The 23949-nt window shown below is 42.1% G+C and overlaps 1 protein-coding gene across 2 annotated transcripts in view; it reads left to right on the forward strand.

The window, feature by feature from the left end:
• LHFPL6 (LHFPL tetraspan subfamily member 6) overlaps nt 1–23300 on the forward strand; it is a 290630-nt gene extending 267330 nt beyond the window's left edge. For both annotated transcript variants that reach the window (XM_069758917.1, XM_069758918.1), the window contains exon 4: nt 21200–23300. In XM_069758917.1, coding sequence (XP_069615018.1) covers nt 21200–21318 — 119 coding nt within the window. In that variant the 3' untranslated portion in view covers nt 21319–23300. The remainder of the gene's footprint in view (nt 1–21199) is intronic.
• The last annotated feature ends 649 nt before the right edge of the window (nt 23301–23949 follow it).

The raw sequence follows: 23949 nt of genomic DNA on the forward strand, positions 1-23949 counted from the left end.
GTTTATAACCCCCCTCCAGCTAATACATCAATCCTGGGGAGGTGGAGCCTGGTAATGGTCGCCTTTTAGTTGAGCTCCTGGACTGCGGGCTCTAATTGAAACTAAAACCCCCGCTAATCAGCTAAGCAAGCTCCAGGATAAGGTCCGGACAAGGGTCGGAACAGTCGACCCAGCTCTCCGGCGGTCCTGGAGGTACAGGGCGCAAGCAGCGCCGAAGAAAGAAAGCCGCACGCAGTGAGACTGCCACAGCGGGAACACAAGACGGCGTGGGAACCATTGTAACCTACCCGCCGAGCTCTCTCCCAGCTCTCCGGACGGAGGCGGCACGACGGGGAACGGCTCCGATGAGAACGGGGGCTCCTCTCGGCTAAACAAGCGGTAAGAGCGGCGCGGGAGAAGTGAAGGCGGGAGGCGGAGCCAGACCGGCGCCATTACACAACCCCTCGTGGTGGGCTCCAGAGCACCGCACAGTGTGGAGGTTTGGTGTGCCGGACATCGGCACGCCAGTTTTGTGCCTTCCCGGTAGCACAGCTACTTCATATAGGCTGTGGGCTGACTGTTGGATTGGATTAGAGGGGACCCCACATAACACGCCTGTGCAGCGCTGCGGTTCAGTGTGCCAGTCATCAGCACACCAATTTTATGCCATCCTAGCAGCGCAGCCCATTTATTTCAAACACCACAGACTGTTCCAAATACAGGCAGCGGGCTGAGTATTATATGGACTAAAGTGGATCCTACATAGTACCCTTTGCACAGCATTGCGGCTCAGCGTGCCAGGCATATGCACGTCAATCCTGTGCCATTTTGGTGGACACAGCATCCTGAATTCATACACCTAAGACTGCCCCTACATACAGGTTACAGGCTGATTAATACCTAGGTTTAAGCGGAACCTACATAACATCGTTGAACAGCTAAAGAGGGAAGAGGAGAAAGAGGGCAGCATTGATATATAGGACTCTATGATCTAGCATCCAGATGTAAGTGGCACTCATCAAAACATCACCGACTCCTCTATTGAAAATAACGAACTCTCATCTCATCTCATTATGGATAAATTCATGGGCAAAAATACTAAACCTGGCAGAAGCTCCACGCGTCATCAGGCGGGCGCATCACCAACTTCACAAGTAGCTGAGACCAATAACGAAAACACACAATCCATAGCAGATGCTATCCTGGTCCGGCTGACGCCTGTAATTGATAACCGCCTGGCGGCTTTCCAGTCTTCTTTAGATTCGATTCTGTCACAAGTCAACGCCCATGGAGTGCGCTTAACAGAAGCAGAACAGAGAATCTCAGACTTAGAAGATTCCACCAAGGCTCTCAAGGACACACTGACCATTAAGGAAAAAGATATTTCAGATCTTCTTGATAAGGTGGATGACCTTGAGAACAGATCCCGTCGCAATAATCTGAGACTCATAGGTATACCTGAATCTGTCTCCTCATCAGAATTGATTAAATTAACTTCAGAATGGCTCCCGAAATCTCTTGGCATTTCAATACCATCAGGTGCAATGGCCATAGAGAGAGCCCACAGGTTGGGACCTCTCAGGGATGGAGACGGAGGAAGACCAAGACCAGTCATCTTCAAAGTTCTGGACTTTCAAGATAAAACACGCATCCTATCAGCGTACAGGAAACAACGATCTCTGTTATATGACAATCATAAGCTACTTTTGTTCCAGGATTACTCGGCAACTGTGGCAGCCAAGCACAAAGCTTTCAACCCGGCCTGCAAAATTCTCGTGGAAAATAACATCCGTTTCAGTTTGCAGTACCCCTCCATTCTGCGATTCAACTCGGCGGGGAAAAACTGGGTCTTCAATGACCCTGATAGGGCTCTGGAGTTTCTTCATAAAGAGTTTCATCCACCTGCTAACTCCAGCCCTACTTGAACGATGAGACCTACCACGATTCCTTCATTATCGGTGATGTTGGGTTTATGATGCTGCTTCTCTGCCCATTGAGTGGCATGTCTTTGTCCTATATGTTACTCACTCTGCAGCTATGCTTACTGATAATAGTTCTAAAAGTTATTTGGGTGGGGGGAGGGACTTCTGTGTGCGCATCCAATCAGAATCGGCAAATCGAGGTCCCAGGCTTACTCGCTGGGATGGGTGGGGACCTCATTTTGAGCTTTTACATATTGGTCAATTGTTTAATCGTTTGGGTGTGGGCTAATGGCTGGTCATGACATTGTTATAGATACTACTATCCGTTCGCTAAATTGGTGTTCATGGAATGTAAATGGGTTGAACACTCCAATTAAGAGGAAAAAGGTTTTGAATTTTTTACACAAACAAAACTTTCATATTATCTTTCTACAAGAAACACACTGGATAAAAAACAACCATCCATCTTTGCTTAGCAGGAAGTACACACTTTGCGCAGAGGCTTCGTACTCCAAGAAACAACGTGGAGTGGCTATATTAATCTCCAATGACCTTAAGTACGAGGTTGTAGACACCTTTGAAGACGCACAGGGCAGATTTCTTCTAGTCAGGATCGTAATTGAGGGGATAAACTATAGTCTAATCAACATATATGCTCCGAACACACCAGAGGCACAGTTCCAAGTCAGAATACTGGAGGGTATGGCGGGGTGGGATACATCCAGGGTGGTCATGGGTGGAGACTTCAATGAGGTGGCTGATGCCTCTATGGACAGATCTAGTTCGACAGCCACCCATAGATCAACACAAGGAAATAACATTCAATCACTATCAAAACATCTAGATCTGGTGGATATTTGGAGACTGCAGCACCCTCTAGATAGGGACTATTCCCATTATTCTCACGTGCACGACTCCCACGCAAGGATAGACTGTTGGCTACTACACTCCTCAATACTCCCCACACTAGTTCAAACAGACATCCTCAACATCCACATCTCAGATCATGCTCCAGTGACATTTAAATCTAGACTGACATCCCCAGTACATCAGGAGAGGGGGTGGCGTTTTCCTTCCCACCTTTATCAATCAGATGACTTCAAGAAACACCTGCAAATGTCTTGGGAAGCTTATAAACAGGATAATCGTATTCATTTAAATGACTCACAATTATTCTGGATGGCGTCGAAAGCAGTAATAAGAGGTCAGATTATCTCCTATGTCAGTCACAAAAAGAAGGAACTAGCAAAAAGAACCATAGATGCTCAAATCTCGCTGACCCAGGCCTACAAGGCATTTAAATCCAACAATAACCCATTAACAAAAGCACAGTTCTTAGAAGCCAGAGAGGGGGCGGATGCATTGGCGCATGAAAGAGCCATGTTAAACATGGATTACCAGAAACACAAATTTTACAAGTGGGGCAACAAACCAGGTAGGGTACTAGCTTCACTTACAAAGCCGTACAGGAATAGAGCAAAGATACACAAAATACAACACCGCAACGGACATCAAATAACTAATGACGCAGAAATAGTGGAAGAATTTAGACTTTTTTTCAGTGAATTATATAAAATAGATTCTGGGGGGAGAGAAGGAGGAGAAAACTTCCTCGAAAGTCATTTAGCACCAACGTTAACTGAGGATGAGAGGGAGGCGATCAACGCCCCCATATCCACTACGGAAATCTTGCAGCTTATCAATAATCTCAAGGTTTCCAAGGCATCGGGCCCAGACGGGTTTAGCAACGAACATTACAAGATACTGGGACCTAGTTTGGCACCCCACCTTTGTGAACTATACAATGAAGCGGTCAGGGGAGGATGTCTCCCAGACCGATTCAACGAGGCAGTAGTTATAGTACTGCCAAAGCCGGGCAAAGACCATATGCAGGTGGAAGGATACAGGCCAATATCCCTACTTAACTCCGACTTTAAGATATTTACAAATATTTTGGCCGACAGACTTCAAAGGATCATCCCTAACTTAATCTCACCACAACAAACAGGATTTATTCACGGGAAATCTATCACATACAATATTAGAACGGCCATAGGAGCTATATCCTATTGTAGAGCACAAAAACACACCAAATCAATCGTGGTAAGCCTGGATGCCGATAAGGCTTTTGATAGAGTGGCATGGGACTACTTATACGACCTACTAGCAATCCGTAATTTTGGCCCCTGGTTTTGTGAAGCAGTTAAAACAATTTATAAAAATCCGATGTCTAGGATGTCAGTGAATAACATTCTTTCTAAACCATTCGAAATTCAACGGGGAACTCGCCAGGGTTGCCCTTTATCCCCTCTGCTATTTAATTTGGCACTGGACCCGCTCCTGAAAACACTGCAGAATGAAAAGTCCTTTGAAGGGATTAGGGTGGGAACAAACTCTGTTAAACTTTCAGCATTTGCGGATGATATTCTTTTATTTATCGCCAATCCTGCCCGTGCAATCCCGGCTATTATGAGAATACTAAAAGATTTTGGTTCGTGTTCGGGTTTTAAAGTTAATTATAATAAATCAGAGGCCCTGGCAATTTTTAGAACTGGGAGGCTGCATGATCCAGAGTTCCCGTTTCATTGGAGTCATGGGTCTATTAAATATCTGGGGATTTGGTTGACAGCAGAAATGTCTAATTTATACACAGCCAATTATAAACCACTGATATCTTCAATAATCAATCTCATCCACTCATGGAAACACTTCACACTATCATTTTCAGGCAGATGCCACTTAATTAAAATGATAGTGTTCCCTAAACTGTTATATGCCTTTCAGACCCTGCCCCTCCTGTTGTCCAAGGCAGACCTTAGCTTACTTAACTCCAAGTTTCGGAAATTTATTTGGGGGGTGGGAGGTAGGACGCGTATTGGCCTTGCTAGACTGCAGGCGACAAAAATAGATGGAGGAGTAAATTTTCCAGACATAGGCAGATACAACCTAGCGGCTAACTTCAGATTTGCCACAGATTGGATAAGGGGTATCTCTCATTTTGCCAACGTGAGTTTGGAACAACAAATGTGCCCAAATATCTCGCTAGCGGCATTGCTTCATTTGAGGGGGGAGGAGATTCCGGCGGAAATGCAGGAATGCCCGACGCTATGGCAGACGGTGTTGACTTGGAGACGATGCAGGAGACTATGTGGACTGAGTGCTGGGTCTTCCCCTTTTCAACCATTCCTTAAGAACCCAAGATTTTTGGGGGGCAAAGCTCCTTTAATTTATACTCAATTGGCGACTCAGGGATGCAGACTGGCAATAGATCTGCTAGACCTTAATTTTTCTGTATTTTCTTTTGAATCTGCATCGCTCCGATTCTCATCGTTTGGCAACAATCCCTTTTTGTTTCTCCAGGCACGCAGCCTAGTTCAAAAATGCCTTCCTATTGGGGGGACAGAGGGAGGGAGGACTAGTCTAGACGGCTTTATTAGAAACACGAAATCTCAACCGACGTCAATAAGCTCTATCTACTCAATATTAAGAAGGAAATGGCCATGGGAAGGTTTGTCCACAGGGATCGCAAGGTGGTCTGGGGATCTTTCAGGTCATCAAGCAGGAGACTTTCTTGAAGCAACCATGACACAAAGGAAATTTATCTCGTACAGCAGCTACACTGACATGGCCCTTCTAATCCTGCACAGAGCCTATATCACTCCCTACTTGCAATCAAGAATGTCTCCCTCAGGTGTATACTCATGCTCAAAATGTAAAGCGCGTAACACTGACATCTTCCATCATTTGTGGAGCTGCTCAAAGATCCGAGATATATGGGTCAATGTACACTCTGAGCTACAGAGGCTATGTGGGATCAGCTTCACACTTACGCCGCAATAGGCCATCTTTTACATCATAGGAGAGGCAAATCAGAATTGGCCTAAACACATTAAGGCAACTTTGGTGTTCTGGGCCTCGGCCACCAGAAAAAGCATACTACAACATTGGCAGAATCCAATGGCCCCATCGGTCTCTCTTATACACACAAAGGTCAATTTTTTGTTTAAAATGGAGTGGTTGGAGGCTCAGTCTAATAAGGAGAGGCTATCGAGCAAATTTTTGAATACATGGTCTCTTTTTATTCCCTCGCTTCCACTAGAAATCAGGGAGAGGTTACGAGCCCAATTTGAAAATACGCAATGGTATTTGCTGCAGCGGATAAGTGGTCATTCACCAATTCCATAATCTTGTGGTTACAGATGCGCACACAGAGGTTAGGTGGGAGGGTTATGGGTGGGCTTAAGGGAAGGGAGTTACTGTTGAATTAACTACTTTTATATGACTGTTTTGTTTTATGTTGAGAAACTTAATAAACAGATTTATAAAAAAAAACTAGATGGGTATTTCCTGAAGGAACTACAGATAGTGCTTTGGAATGGTGCCTGGGCTGCCCCTGGAAGACTTTCACACTTGGGTGCCCCTCAGGCGCTGATTTGGTAGTTGTAGCCCCTCAGGGTTGAGGATTTGGTGGGCGGGGCCCCTGGGGGTCCGATTTGGTGGGCGGGGCACTTCTGGGTCAGATTTACTGGGCGGGGCACCTCTGGGTCAGATTTGGTGGGCTGGGCATCTCTGGGTCAGATTTGATGGGCGGGGAACCTCTGGGTCAGATTTGATGGGCGGGGCACCTCTGGGTCAGATTTGGTGGGCGGGGCACCTCTGGGTCAGATTTGTTGGGGGGGCACCTCTGGGTCAGATTTGGTGAGCGGGGCACCTCTGGGTCAGATTTGGTGGGCGGGGCCCCTCAGGGGCCGATTTGGTGGGCGAGGCCCCTCAGAGACTGGTTTGGTGGGTGGGGCCCCTCAAGGGCCGCTTTGGTGGGCGGGGCCCCTCAGGGTCCGATTTGGTGGGCAGGGCCCCTCAGGGGCCGATTTAAATTCTTAAAATGGGTTAGTGCACTATACATGAAACCTAAAGCCCGTTTAATTGTAAATAACTCCATTTCCGAGCCCTTCTCATTATAAAGGGGGACCCATCAGGGTTGCCCCCTCTCCACAGCTCTATTTGCCCTACCGATAGAGGCATTGGCAATACGCATAAGATCTTCCCCTAATATTAACTGTATAGATATTGCAGATCGTGTGGATACCATTGGTCTATATGCTGACGACATGGTAATATTCATGGATAAAGTGGAGGAAACACTGCCACCGGTAATTGCTAGAGATAAATTTAGTAAATTCTCGGGCCTATATATAAATTGGGACAAGTCTGCTTTATTGCCTCTTTCTCATGCCCCAATGTCTAATCTTGATACCCTTTCCTCGTTACCCATTGTATCTAACTTCAAGTATCTGGGTATCTATATGTCACAGTACAGTGAATCGAAAATTACAACTTAATGCTTATCCATTACTGGAACTAGTCAAATCCAAATTCACAACATGGAGCAAACTCCCACTATCCGTAGCAGGCCACATCAACCTAATTAAAATGATTTTGCTCCCTAAACTCAGTTATTGTCTTCAACATAGCACAGTAACAATACCTAAATCTTTTTTCACAAATTTAAATTCTCAAACTACCTAGTTTATATGGGGAAAAGCTAGGCCTAAACTTAAGCTGGCTGCTCTGCAGAGACCCAAACGGGGGGGTGGAGCGGCACTACCGGATTTTTTTCTGTATTATGTGGCCAGACAAGCTAAGACAATAAGTAAATGGATGCCTAATAATTATCTCCCTAACTCTGAGAGTCATTTGCTTCACTCTGCCCGTGCCGACTGTCTGTTGGGTCTTCTGGAATCGGAAAAGGTTGGTGTCCCCCGTTTGCTACCCTTGCCTCGAATAGCACGGTCAACCTGGAGACAAATTAAAAAGGTTGTAGGATTTAAAGATATTATAGCTGAAATGCCCTTATGGAAAAATAATTATTTTCCGGTGCTATTAAACCACCCATCTACTGATTTTTGGATTTTCTATGGTGTCTCCTCGGTGAGTGATTTGTATGACCGGGGGACGTTTATGTAATTTGAACAATTGCAAGCTAGATATAACATCCCAAGGTCTCAATTTTTTCGTAATTTACAATTGAGATCGGCCTTTCAATCATATATGAGAAGTATGGGAACAGGCCACGCCATCTGGTCTCTACCCCTGATAGGTATTCTTAACTCGCAAGGTCCTCAGGGCCTTATCTCCTCTTTGTATACTTATCTGCTATCAGTGGGAACTGGGTCTGCTGTAAGATCTATCGGGAAAGTGGGAGGGACTTATCCCTGACGTGCAGGACGAGGAATGGGAGGAAATTCTAGAATCCCCACTCAAAGTATCCCCATCGATTAATAACAGGATGACCCAGTTATATTTAATCTATCAATCATATTTGACTCCGACACGACTTTTTAAGATGGGCCGATTTCAATCATCAGAATGTTTACGTTGTCACTCACCAGATGCAGATTTTACTCATATGATATGGAAGTGTCCCATCATTCTTCAATATTGGAAAGAGGTGACGTCATTATTAACATCCTTGTTGTTAACTCCTGTTCCTTTTGAGCCGTTGGTTTGTGTGTTTGGGGTGTGTGATGAAGAGGCTTGGGATCATGTCGGGATTTTTCTGCGTGAGACACTTTTTATGGCATGGAAGGTATTGGCATTACGATGGATGGGGGGGGGGGTTCATCTCTTTCCCTCAGAGCCTGGATCGAATTAGTGAACTCAGTTATTCCATATGAACGTACATTATATCAAAATAGAGGTTGTCCGGGTAAATTCAATAAAATCTGGGATAGGTGGAACTCTTCTCACCTTACTCTATAAATCTATGACGATTTGGTATTGACATAAGGAGATTGGCGTCCTGTTCTGAAGACATCGCACAGAGGAAAACAAAATGTATAGTGTTAAATGGTGGAATAGTAGTAGTTACTATTGATATATTTCTAGTTGTAGTTTAGGAACTTTGTATATTCACAGTTCCATGTTTATACTTATGTGGTTTATATGATATAAATGATTCGATATACACAATTTGTTATCCTTCTTTTGGAAATTCTATAGATTATAATTGCCACTCTGGATATAATTAAGGGTAAGCACCCTATCTTCTATTTCACATTGTATGCTTTATACTACATGTAATAACAACAAAGACAAATGTGTATATTGTATAATTTTATTTTGTGGTTAATAAACGAATTTAAAAAAAAAAACTTAATTAAACCATACTCACCGAATGCCTAATTCCACCAACGCCAACGTCTCCTGCAACAAAAGTAAAAAAATAAACCACAATTTTCCTCACCTGTCCGCAGAGAAGATAATCCATAATGTCTCACGACAATCCTAATCACTTTGAGAGCAGTCACATGTGACTGCTCTCAAAGACAGCCGGCGATACATTGACAGGAGTTAATCACTCCCGCAGTGTATCACTGAATTGCCGTTAGAGAGTTCAGCTGATCAGCTCCAATGATCTCCCTTTAGGCACCACTGCTTCGTGGGAAAGTTCTCACGCAGCGGTGCTGTAAGTGAGAGCATCGGAGCTAATGAACTCCGGTGAACTCTCATGGCAGCTCATTGGTGCACTGCGGAAGCGATCACCTCCTGTTAGTGTATCGCTGGGGGCCAAGTAGAGCATTCACATCTCCCCATGTGACTGTTCTACACTTGAGATCGGCGTGGGACACTCAGGATTACATGGACTACGGCGGACAGGTGAGTATTTGGTGGTTTATAATTTCACATTATTTCTAGGAGACGAGGGCATCGAGCATTGGGCATTAAGGTGAGTATAATTTTTTTTTATTTTTATGTTAAAATGTATGTAATATACTTTTTTTAATTTTTTTATAACTGTGAGAACAGGCGCTGGCAGATGATACTTCTCCCGTCAGGGCACCTGCTATCACTGTTATCTGTGGCAGCAGACATAGCCCGATGGGAGCAGCAGTCTCAACGGCCCACACCAGCTTTTTACCGCAGGTCACCGCTACAGGTCACAGTCAGCTTGTGGGATCATGCTGACATCTGACAGTATGATCCCGCAGTGCTCTTACCGACAGTATGCCAATACCACATATATAGGGAAAAACTACAGTTTGGGTGCTCGGCGGGTCTTGAACGGGAAGGAGTTACATTTGGAATGCAGAATTTGATGGAATGGTCTGCTGTCCCATTTGGAGGTGCCTGATGTGTCTAAACAGTGGAAACCCCTCACAAGTGACCATATACAGGTCCTTCTCAAAAAATTAGCATATAGTGTTAAATTTCATTATTTACCATAATGTAATGATTACAATTAAACTTTCATATATTATAGATTCATTATCCACCAACTGAAATTTGTCAGGTCTTTTTATTGTTTTAATACTGATGATTTTGGCATACAACTCCTGATAACCCAAAAAACCTGTCTCAATAAATTAGCATATCAAGAAAAGGTTCTCTAAACGACCTATTACCCTAATCTTCTGAATCAACTAATTAACTCTAAACACATGCAAAAGATACCTGAGGCTTTTATAAACTCCCTGCCTGGTTCATTACTCAAAACCCCCATCATGGGTAAGACTAGCGACCTGACAGATGTCAAGAAGGCCATCATTGACACCCTCAAGCAAGAGGGTAAGACCCAGAAAGAAATTTCTCAACAAATAGGCTGTTCCCAGAGTGCTGTATCAAGGCACCTCAATGGTAAGTCTGTTGGAAGGAAACAATGTGGCAGAAAACGCTGTACAACGAGAAGAGGAGACCGGACCCTGAGGAAGATTGTGGAGAAGGACCGATTCCAGACCTTGGGGAACCTGAGGAAGCAGTGGACTGAGTCTGGTGTGGAAACATCCAGAGCCACCGTGCACAGGCGTGTGCAGGAAATGGGCTACAGGTGCCGCATTCCCCAGGTAAAGCCACTTTTGAACCATAAACAGCGGCAGAGGCGCCTGACCTGGGCTACAGAGAAGCAGCACTGGACTGTTGCTAAGTGGTCCCAAGTACTTTTTTCTGATGAAAGCAAATTTTGCATGTCATTCGGAAATCAAGGTGCCAGAGTCTGGAGGAAGACTGGGGAGAAGGAAATGCCAAAATGCCTGAAGTCCAGTGTCAAGTACCCGCAGTCAGTGATGGTGTGGGGTGCCATGTCAGCTGCTGGTGTTGGTCCACTGTGTTTCATCAAGGGCAGGGTCAATGCAGCTAGCTATCAGGAGATTTTGGAGCACTTCATGCTTCCATCGGCTGAAATGCTTTATGGAGATGAAGATTTCATTTTTCAGCACGACCTGGCACCTGCTCACAGTGCCAAAACCACTGGTAAATGGTTTACTGACCATGGTATTACTGTGCTCAATTGGCCTGCCAACTCTCCTGACCTGAACCCCATAGAGAATCTGTGGGATATTGTGAAGAGAAAGTTGAGAGACGCAAGACCCAACACTCTGGATGAGCTTAAGGCCGCTATTGAAGCATCCTGGGCCTCCATAACATCTCAGCAGTGTTACAGGCTGATTGCCTCCATGCCACGCCGCATTGAAGCAGTCATTTCTGCCAAAGGATTCCCGACCAAGTATTGAGTGCATAACTGAACATTATTATTTGTTGTTTTTTTTGTTTGTTATTAAAAAACACTTTTATGTGATTGGATGGGTGAAATATGCTAATTTATTGAGACAGGTTTTTTGGGTTATCAGGAGTTGTATGCCAAAATCATCAGTATTAAAACAATAAAAGACCTGACAAATTTCAGTTGGTGGATAATGAATCTATAATATATGAAAGTTTAATTGTAATCATTACATTATGGTAAATAATGAAATTTAACACTATATGCTAATTTTTTGAGAAGGACCTGTATTGTAATTGATCTAGTATTTCCTGGTATGTGAATTTCGTAACATACGTACGTTGTGTAGGTTGATAAACGTGAGAGGCATAGAGTGGATTGGGATGGTATACGTGAGTGTCATACAGTGCATCAGGTTGGCATGCGTCAGTTGTGTAGAGTGCATCGAGTTGGCATACGTCAGTTCTGTACAGGGCATGAAGTTGACAAGTGAGTTTTGGAGCGTGCATCAGGTTGGCATACATGAGTTATGTATAGTGATGAGCAAGTATACTCATTACTCGAGATTTCCCGAGCATGCTCAGTTGCTCTGAGTATTTCGACGTTCTCGGAGATTTAGTTTGTCAACGCAGCTGCATGATTTGCAGCTGCTAGACAGCTTGAATACATGTGGGGATTGCCTGTTTGTTAGGGAATCCCCACATGTATTCAAGCTGTCTAGGAGCCGCAAATCATGTAGCTGCGTCGACATAAACTAAATCTCCGAGCACTCCGAAATACTCTGAGACCACCTGAGCATGCTCGGGAAATCTCGAGTAACGAGTATACTCACTCATCACTAGTTATGAAGTGTATGTCAAGTTGGAATATGTGGGTTGTGTAGTGTACGTCAGGTTTGCATACGTGAGTTGTGTAACGTGCAGCAGGTAGGCATATATGTGTTGTGTGAGTCAGAAATTAATTTAGTAGTTCATGGATGTGTGGTACAGTTTGAAACATTCTTTTATTCAAAGGCCAGGTTTGTCGGGGCAGGTGATAAGTGGTGTCTTTGCGTATCCCGCTTCTGTAACACATTCTGCACCTTTTTTGCCACCTTCCTTTCTTTGTAGTTTGAGGGATTTCACTGGGTAAATGTTGCCCTGATACAATACAAGCACCTTCAGTTCCGAAAGTACTGGGTTCTGCTCCTTCTAACTTCCAAAGATTAGGGCCTTGATCACTACCTCCTGGAATTGAAGGTACGTACCAGTCTGGCCTGCACAGCGTGATATCATGAAAGCATTGTACATTGCCATCAGTATGACGTGCACGGCCAACTTCTTGTACAACACCTTGGCTTTTCTCATAGCACTGTACAGCTAGAGGACTTGATCAGCAGAGAGATCAACTCCCCCCATGTTCTTGTTGTACCCCAGGACACAGTGCATTTTTTTAGTGACCTGTGTAGAGGTACCTCATACAATGGTGGGGATGCTGCCATCACCATGTATGGTGGTCAAGAAAAGAACATCTGTGTCTTGACCACCAGCATGTTGTCGCTACATTTGCTTTTCTCTCACCCGTTCTGATAGCATTAGAAATCAGAATTAAATATCTCCAACCAAGCAGATATACACAAATGATTCTCCAGATATACAACATACGGTAATAAGTCATTCTCTCCCATCATTCAAGTTATTTCTTTAAAAAATATATCCTTTATTATGAAAATGGATTGGACCAAGGCTTCAAATAAAAAAAATGAAGCACACATCTAAAGATTTTTTTTAAATCAGGGAAAGTTTTATTGACTTGCCACTAACACACGTTAAAATTCCAGTTGACTACTGGTAGCGAAAAAGTCTTGGAGTAATTTTTGACATCATTCTACTTCTTCATCCATTTCTTTTTTATAATTTTTCTATTTTTTAGGCTTGTGGGAGGTGGAATCGGGTGACTCATCTATTAAACACCGTTCCTGACCCCTAAAATTTTCTTGGGGATACCACAGTGGGATTGATAACCATTTCATTGTCAATGTGACTCCGCTTTTCTCCCCTTTTCCTCAACATTTGAACAATTATACATTCTAAACTGAGACTCAAACAGTTTTACTTGAATAATTTACATGATTACTGTACAAAATTAAAAATGTAAGACAATTACATGTATATCTTTTGTCGCTCAAAGCGAACTCTTTGTCATATGCACAAAAGTTGAAAAAGTCAAGAAAAGTGCTGTCAATAAAAAGTAGAATCAGTCCATGGAAAAACAAGCCCTTAGAAAGATAGAGAAGTTATGACTCTAGGAAGATTGGGAGTAAAAAAAATAAAAGCGGAAAAGTAAAAGCTGGCTGTTGCCAAAAAGGGGTTAAAAGTAATCTTGGGCGGATCATGTACAGTATGTTACACAATATTTTTATATCATTTCAGTTAATTTGCTTAATTTGTATTTTTTTCTTTTTGAGTTCCTAAAATTACCTTTCAGTTAAAGTCTTGAAATGTTGAAAAGCATATTTTACTTTTACGGTAACAACTTTTCTTTTCTCATAACGCCATCTGAAATTATATGTATGTCATATTTCTATTAGATTGCAGTATTTATAATTTTTTGGTATTCTCGCTGCATTGAATAGGAAGCTATGTAAGGACATCGAATAATATCACCCCTCCTTCACCTCACGCCTTGTGCGGCGACTTATGTCAAATCGTTTTCAGTTGTAACATGTTATTGAACCTTTTGATTTCTGAGTACATAGAGATATCATTAGTGCCTGTCCACACAAGTTGTATTGATAACGTTTTTGCTGTTGAGCTTAAGGCTGATAAGTATTTTCGCCTCATTCGACCTTAACAGTAGTGCCAGCATGGGATTTATTACCGCACGTGGAGCTTTGTTATTACAAAAGCATAACCAATTTTCTGGTTAATAATCTTTCCCAATGATTTATGTGACTGTTAAACAATAATTCTGCAACTCGATGTGTTCTCAAGTCTGTGAAATTACTGACCTTCTCTAACTTTTATGCCGGTAAATCGAAATGAAAAAGCATCAACAAGTTTAGAGTTCAATATAGTACTCCAACTTTATCAGACTTTTTACTACACAGGATGTGACTTTTTTCACCACTCTATACCTGTAATGAGTGTAGAACCATACACACCGGTTGTCGTCTTCTGTCGTTTTCAGCGGCGCTCCGGTCCACTCCGACATTTGTTACATAGTTACATAGTTATTAAGGTTGAAGGAAGACTATAAGTCCATCTAGTTCAATCCATAGCCTAACCTAACATGCCCTAACATGTTGATCCAGAGGAAGGCAAAAAAAAACCATGTGGCAAAGAGTAAGCTCCACATTGGGGAAAAAAATTCCTTCCCGACTCCACATACGGCAATCAGACTAGTTCCCTGGATCAACGCCCTATCAAGGAATATAGTGTATATACCCTGTAACATTATACTTTTCCAGAAAGGTATCCAGTCCCCTCTTAAATTTAAGTAATGAATCACTCATTACAACATCATACGGCAGGGAGTTCCATAGTCTCACTGCTCTTACAGTAAAGAACCCACGTCTGTTATTATGCTTAAACCTTTTTTCCTCCAAACGCAGAGGATGCCCCCTTGTCCCGGTTTCAGGTCTATGATTAAAAAGATCATCAGAAAGGTCTTTGTACTGTCCCCTCATATATTTATACATTAACATAAGATCACCCCTTAGTCTTCGTTTTTCCAAACTAAATAGCCCCAAGTGTAATAACCTATCTTGGTATTGCAGACCCCCCAGTCCTCTAATAACCTTGGTCGCTCTTCTCTGCACCCGCTCCAGTTCAGCTATGTCTTTCTTATACACCGGAGACCAGAACTGTGCACAGTATTCTAAGTGTGGTCGCACTGGTGACTTGTATAGAGGTAAAATTATGTTCTCCTCATGAGCATCTATGCCTCTTTTAATGCATCCCATTATTTTATTTGCCTTTGTAGCAGCTGCCTGACACTGGCCACTGAATATGAGTTTGTCATCAACCCATACACCCAGGTCTTTTTCATTGACGGTTTTGCCCAGAGTTTTAGAATTAAGCACATAATTATACATCTTATTACTTCTACCCAAGTGCATGACCTTACATTTATCCCCATTAAAGCTCATTTGCCATTTATCAGCCCAAGCTTCTAGTTTACATAAATCATCCTGTAATATAAAATTGTCCTCCTCTGTATTGATTACCCTGCAGAGTTTAGTGTCATCTGCAAATATTGAAATTCTGCTCTGTATGCCCCCTCACGGCGCATAAAAGGAGCACTCCCCAGCATGGTGTACACTCCTTCCACACCGGAGTTAACGCACGGTTCACCCGCCGATTTACAGGTATAGTTCTTTTGTTTTATTTTGGTAATTCCTATTATTTATCACATGCATTCCTTGGTGATCTTTTGGGACGTGTCCCTCTCATGTGGGGTCTGGTTGGCCTTGCCTCTTTATTTCTTTTTCTGAGACTCTTTGCAGACTGGTGTTTTCTGCCCTAAACAGCTGCACCATATTGTTTTTTTCAAAAGTGTGTAATTAAAAATAAAAATAATTACTTGTTTTTAGCTACAGATTTCTGGAGTTTTTTCAAGCATCCACTAGCTGATTTGATTCCTCAAAAAATGTTTTTTTCATTATAATATGATGTCATCATTGTTTATGGGATGGATTTATATGTTTTCATTGTATAATTTTTTGTGCAAGCTTTGTAATTATTGTAATTTTTTTGTTTTGATGTAGAAAAATACCCTTGAAAAAGGCCAATAAATAGGCCGAAACGTTGGGAAAAAGTTTCTTTCTGTAATAAATATCGGCTGTGGATTTCATCTAATAAATATAAGACTTCATCATAGTTGAGTGCTCGAGTTTATCTTTTTTCTTGCCCCCTACAAGGTCATTAATAAATATGTTAAAAAGAAGAGGGCCCAATACTGACCCCTGTGTTACCCCACTGCTAACCGCTACCCAGTCCGAGTGTACTCCATTAATAACCACCCTTCGTTTCCTATCCCTGAGCCAGCTCTCAACCCACTTGCACATATTTTCCCCTATCCCCATTATTCTCATTTTATGTATCAACCTTTTGTGTGGCACCGTATCAAAAGCTTTTGAAAAGTCCATATACACTACATATATACACTACATCCACTGGGTTCCCTTGGTCCAATCCGGAACTTACCTCCTCATAGAAACTGATCAAATTAGTCTGACATGAACGGTCCCTAGTAAACCCGTGCTGATACTGGGTCATGAGGTTATTCCTCTTCAGATACTCCAGTATAGCATCCCTTAGAATTCCCTCCAGGATTTTACCCACAGTAGAGGTTAAGCTTACTGGCCTATAATTTCCGAGTTCAGTTTTTGTCCCCTTTTTGAATATTGGCACCACATTTGCTATACGCCAGTCCTGTGGTACATACCCTGTTATTATGGAGTCTTTAAAGATTAAAAATAATGGTCTATCAATGACTGTACTTAATTCCTGCAGTACTCGAAGAATTTATTTAATTTTCTGTATTTATTTAATGCCTCATCACTACCTACTTCCTTTAATTCTCTAAATGCTTTCTTTTTGTCACTTATTGTGCCCCTTACAGCTCTATTTAGCCATATTGGTTTCCTCCTATTTCTAGTATGTTTATTCCCATACGGTATATACTGTGTACAGGTCCTATCCAGGATGCTAATAAATGTCTCCCATGTTCTTTGTGTATTTTTGTGTCTCAGGATATCGTCCCAGTTAATTGCACCAAGATCATCTCTCATCCGTTGGAAATTTGCCCTCCTGAAGTTTAGTGTCCTTGTAACCCCTCTACTACACATCTTATTAAAGGATACATAAAAACTTATTATTTTGTGATCGCTATTCCCCAAGTGACCCCCCACCCTTATATTTGATATGCGGTCTGGCCTGTTGGTCAATATTAGGTCTAGCAGTGCCCCCCTTCTTGTTGAGTCCTGAACCAGTTGTGAAAGGTAATTGTCTCTCATAGTTGTCAAAAACCGATTACCTTTGCTGGAACTGCAGGTTTCTGTTCCCCAATCTATTTCAGGGTAGTTGAAGTCCCCCATAATAATGACTTCTCCTTGAGTCGCAGCTTCATCTATTTGCTTTACGAGGATATTCTCCATTGCTTCTATTATTCTTGGAGATTTATAACAAACCCCTATCAGTAATTTATTATTTTTTTCCCCCTCCCCTTATCTCCACCCACAGGGATTCTACATTTTCATTAAATTCACCTATATTATCATGCAGGATGGGTTTTAAGGATGATTTTACATATAGACACACCCCACCCCCTCGCTTATCTGTACAGCCATTTCTGAACAGGCTATAGCCCTGCAAGTTAACAGCCCAGTCATGGCTCTCATCCAGCCATGTCTCAGATATCCCCACCATGTCATAATTATGCTCCAACAACATTAGTTCTAATTCGTCCATTTTGTTGGCGAGGCTTCTGGCATTAGTATACATACATTTTATGTATCTCTCTGCACCTCTATTCTTTCTTAAATTATTAACTGTTCTAACCCCACCCCCCATGCCACCGCCACCCCCAACTTCCTTATTTGTGCCCAGGTCTCTATCTGCTCTATCTTCCCCTCCTATAAAATGAATACCCTTCCCCCCAATTCCTAGTTTAAACACTCCTCCAACCTTTTAGCCATTTTCTCCCCCAACACAGCTGCACCCTCCCCATTGAGGTGCAGCCTGTCCCTAGCGTAGAGCCTGTAGCCAACTGAGAAGTCGGCCCAGTTCTGCAGGAACCCAAACCCCTCCTTCCTACACCAATTCTTGAGCCACTTATTAACCTCCCTAATCTCCCGTTGCCTCTCTGGCGTGGCACGTGGTACAGGCAGTATTTCGGAAAATACCACGTTGGAGGTCCTTGCTTTCAGCTTGCAGCCTATTTCCCTGAAATCATCTTTAAGGACCTTCCACCTACCTCTAACTTTGTCATTTGTGCCAATGTGCACCATGACCGCTGGGTCCTCACCAGCCCCTCCCAGTAATCTGTCCACCCGATCAGTGGTGTGTCGGACTCGAGCGCCAGGTAGGCAGCACACCATTCGACGATCCCTGTCTTTGTGACAGATTGCCCTATCTGTTCCCCTAACAATTGAGTCACCCACTACCAACACCTGTCTGGCCTGCCCTGCTCTCCTATTTCCCTCCTTACTGTAGCAGTCACTCCTCCAGCTTTCAGAGGACATGCCTGGCTGCAGCAGTGCTACCCCTGTACTGGCACCCCCCTCATCTGCCAACTTAGCAAACTTATTGGGGTGTTCCAGATCAGGACTAGCCTCCCTGGCACTCTTCCCTCTATCCCGCTTCCTAACTGTCACCCAGCTTGCTATTTCATCGTCCTGCAGCTCCATCCTACCATCCCCCCCTCATCTATCCCATTGAGCATCTGCCCAGTGAGCAGAAGACTCCTCTCCATATTGTCTATGGATCTCAGTGTTGCCAGCTGCACATTTAGATTCAGAATCTGGGTTTCCAAATGCACAACGTGCTCACATCTCGCACAGCAGTATGCACCCTCGATCAGCTGCTCAAGGACTGCATACATGTGGCAAGATGTGCACTGGATGGCATTAACATCGTGGAGCACATTTCCTAATGGGGATTGCATCAGACAGAAAAGTTAAATAAAAAAAATAAAAAATAAATACAAAGTATTAATTAAAAAAAAAAAACAGACAGCAATTCAGTACTTCCTCCCTTGGAAACTCCCTGACTCCAAAGTCACTGAATCACAAGTAACACTTACTGCCGTTTCCACTTATGCTCAGATCACACTCGGCTCGCTCACACTCGCTCTGCTGAAGATTTATAGATTTTTGTGACCTGCCGAATCACACAGTCTATTCTGAGTGGCGGTGAAGTCACTTTTTACATTTTCTTAATGACTCGTTTTGAGCCTCATAGACTTACTGTGTGATCACTGTGTGATCTGGCGGGTTAGAAATGCGGTCACGTGGTACCAAAGCGCTGCTGACCATCATGCATAACAATATGATTGTTCAACAAAGGGAGAAATAAAAATCATCAGAGTGCTCCTCTCAGTTGTTAACTTTATTCTATAGGTGAATAGAAATACAGATAAAGGTTTTAGTAGACTTGGAAGACACTTTTCAAGAAAATGTATTAACCATAATTTTTATTTATTTTTGTCCCAGCAGGGAACTTGAACCGGAGACCCTTTTATCACTTGTTAAATGCATTGGACTGCATAATATTCCAAAGCATTGTTGCCTTTCAGTGTTTAGGATTTGGACATGGCATAACACTCGAATGCTGGTGGCAAACCTGTAGGCCTTTGTTAGGCCCCAAGCTATTAAAGTAACCCATCTGGTCGGCAGGTGACAAGGAGCCCACTACCTTTATCAAACAACTGTAGATGCAGCAGTGACTATCAACCGCAATATCTAACTGGTTAAACTGCGGGGATCGGAGCTTTCTACGGCAACAATCTCTCAACAATAATTATATAATTAGAAAACAATGGCGATCTTGGAAATAAACCTTTAATCACCGTTTGTAGCTGTGTACTTCAGTAACGTTTGCTTTAACATTCTCTAAATTTAGCTTATAACTTGCTGCCCATTTAGTGTCGCATCAATGCTTACACCTTAACCAGCTATAAAACTGTAAAATGACATTCTGAACTTTGGAGAATCATTGAAGCTTCAATATCAGCAGAAATGTTACACCCAATTGAGCATATAGAGAATGGAACTGCTGATGAATCCATTTTACATTAACCTGTGACACCCTGACCAAGCATTCCAAATCTAATGTTCAAGAGTGCAAAATGGTCTTCAAATTTGTGTTACCGTATATATATATATATATATATTTTATCAGACGCAGCCTATAGACAAGAGTGTTGGTGCTGTGGTTTTTTTTTAGCCCCTTTTTTAGCCCTTCTGTTTGTCAGAGCAATAGCATCCTGAAGATACTAGTTGGCATTTCCTCTGAGTTTCTTCACGGTCTTCTGTAGATCTGGTGGTGTCACCGACTACAAAGTGGAATGGGTGTATTCATACTGCCAGCCAAGAGTTTATCATGAAAGCAGAGCATGTGGTTGCTATTGGGCCTTTTGGAAAGAGGGTGGTAGCCCTGGTTAGTCCCATTCCCATGTCTATTCAGTGGTAACAACCTATGCTGAACTCACCCCGTGAGTGAAAAAAAAACAGTGTTAGCGAACAGTAAATAAGAAATCGGGCTCAAGGGTTATTTAGATGGAGACAAGCTCCAGGGTGGTCGCGTGGTTTATATTTTTTATATGAGGCCCTCTTTCATCTATGTGCATAATTTTTTCAAGTCTTGGACATGGAGAGAGAGAGAGTCCTCCCTGTTTGGAAGTTACAGTGTTCTTACATTGTTATTTTTTTGTATTTTTAAAGGTGTTTTCCCACATAAAACATTTGTCAGCTACCCATAGGATAGATGATAAGTTTGATTGCAGGAGTCACCACCTCTATGAACCCCAACCAATCACTAAAACGGGAGATCTGGCTTGCATTTTTGAGGTGCTGGAAAGGAGTGGTGGTCATACATGTGCACTGGTGCTCTATACCAATCAATGGACAGGACTGCCACGTACAGCACTTGGGTAGCTCAATCAGTCCCAGTACCTTGTTCTATTGATAGATGTACGCCCTGTGATTAGGTAATAAATGTTTCTCATGGAATGACCACTTCCATGACCAGAGAGATTGAAGCTGAGAAGATGACTGCACTGTTATACTTTGTAATGTCACTTGTGTTCCTTTATGTTCTAGGCATGTGCAAGATTGGATGGGCTTATTACTGCACCGGAGGAGGAGCGGCTGCCGCAATGCTCATCTGTACATGGTTGTCATGTTTCTCTGGTAAAAAGCAAAAGCAATATCCATATTAGAAGGCATCCAGAAGATAAGAAGTGGCATTGTAATATCTGAACCTAGTATTGGAGCTTGCCTATCATGACCGCTGAAAGGTTGAAATGCATTTGTGATATGACTGCATTGGCAAGAACTAAAAAAATTTATAAAATTCAAGGTTTGAGAACAAAATATCTGGTTCTATGAATGGACAATATGCTGCGGACAGATGACCATGCTACTTGAAAGCTACAATTTGAATTTTTGATGGAGCAGGTCTACACTTGATGATGATTGGAATAAGCACATATATATGAATAGCACAAAGGCTTAATTTACCACAGCCTTTGATTATTCCATCTTTCAAAATAGCTTACAATTTCATTGGAGGACTTATTTCTCTCTTGTTCTCATGTTTTTCTTTATGCTGGCAAAATACGGTAGATCAGCGGTGGATTATGGCCTCAGATAAGTTGTATCTGAATATGCATTAGGAGAATCACTCCATCAAGTACTCTAGTAGACATCTAGCATTTAGTGGCACTGTATATACCTAATGTGGTATGGACAATTAGTGAAGATTAGGATATTGGAGTGGCTTGGAAAGTCTTAAGCAATTTGTCTACATTTCCCATGAAATCTTTCATCAGTACTTTCTACGGTACAGAAACTAGAGCTTACAAATGCCTTAATAATGGTGCCATTGAAACCAGCCATGCTGCAGGTTCCCTTCCAGTCTTCACCACTGGCTCATAAAAATCATCTCGTTAATAAGTCGTCACTTCAGCACTAACCTCTTAAATGCACTAGAACACCAAGGATTTTGGTGTTGACCTTCTCGATATACTAGACGACCAAGGATTTTGGCGTTGACTTCCACAGTACACTAGACCATCCAGGAGTTTGGCATAGACTCCTTGAGTATTTATACCAGGGAAGCTGGTATTACCACTAAACTAAGCTAGACCATCTCATATGTTGATATTAAACCTTTTGTTACCCTCGATCCCAAAGGTATTACATAATTTAAAGCCTTCACATGACGCCTCTCCAACAAAATCTCACCCCCTCTATATTTGACCAGTGATTTCTGGTAGTAAAATTGACCACCATCTGTGGACAGCATACAGTTTGGTCAATTGCATCAATGCTTTTACCACTATATGGAAAATTTTAAATTTGATAACTTCAGTTATAAAATTCAAGGAAAAAAAATCAAATTTTTTGCATTCCTTTGATATGTCTAAATTCACAACTTGCACAAATCTCACCCTCTATAAGGAACCCTTTTCAGCACAGTCTTGCCCTTTGGTCTGTACAGAACAAATATAACTCTTAGAAAGGAACTCTTGTCGGTAAAGTCTTGCCCTTTCCTCTCCTCTATATAGTCCCTTCCCCAGAGCTTTTCTTAAATGTTGATCAGGTAAAAGCCATTTTCCCTCCTTCTTCCCGTCAGTGAAAGAACAACATGAAAACCTGAGAGACTTCTCTTTTTTAACCCATTTTCCGAATCTCCTCTGTGGTACTATATCCTCCGAGAAAAAGAAAAACAGAGGCGTTTCATGTTCAGTATTATTTTTCTTTTTCTTTATGTATGATATTCATTGGATCAGTAATCACCTTTTATAACGACTTCTGTTTTATGTGCACAGGTGATAATTATGTTTTAGTTTTATTATACATGTTTTGTCATATTCCAAAAAATATTATATAACATGATAGTTTTTTGTTGTTTCTCGCAATGCAATATCCCCATGTTTTATCAGTGACATTTCAATACTCCTTTCGGATACTCACCTGCATACACGGCATATGTTCTACATGTCATAGGAGTCACATGAGTGGTTTAGTTGCTATGTTGTTTTTTGAGCTATGTAACGTTTACTATCATATTTTTTAACAACAATGACAAGGTAATATGTTTGTATTTTAAGAAAATAAACCCTGTATATATACAAGCTTCTCTTACCATTGTTTTGTAGACTATACAATAAAGTACAGATGGTGCTTTTTATACCTACTTTTATTCACGTTTACTAGACTTGTAAACTTTGTTTCTGTATTTTTGACCCTATAATAGTATGTGGCGCACATATCCTGCCATTATTTGCAGATAACACTGCTTACTTGCTGACATCACAGAGTTGACTTAATTACTAATTAAAGTTTGTGATATTTGCTTGGGGGAAGGTCGGCTGAATGATGCCATTATTTTCCCAATCATGATTACCGTCCTTGTGAAAAGTGACAGTGACGGTCATTTACTATTGATTGTAGGATCTTATCGATATTCCCTATACACAAATTGCACGCAAATTGTATTGAAAGCTAAACAATATAAAAGCAAACTATTGCGTGTTTCTTTATAAAATATTCACAAAGTCTTTATGGGTTTTTTCAGAGTTTTAAAAAGTTATGATAGTGTCGGGAATCATCAAATAAAGAAACTGCATTGGTGCCTCCTTTACAGTGGTGCTGATGGTCCTACAGGAATGTAGTCCTATTTATCATTCACCAGACCGCTGCAGCCAATCACCTGCCTCAGTTCTCATGTGCTGCACAAGTGAAGTTAAAGGGAACCTGTCACCAGGTTTGGCCAATACGAGTTACGGCCAACACCTTTCAGGGCTCATCTACAGCATTCTATAATGCAGTATATCTGCCCCCAA

This window comes from Ranitomeya imitator, chromosome 3, assembly GCF_032444005.1.
Source record: "Ranitomeya imitator isolate aRanImi1 chromosome 3, aRanImi1.pri, whole genome shotgun sequence".
Lineage (NCBI taxonomy): Eukaryota > Metazoa > Chordata > Amphibia > Anura > Dendrobatidae > Ranitomeya > Ranitomeya imitator.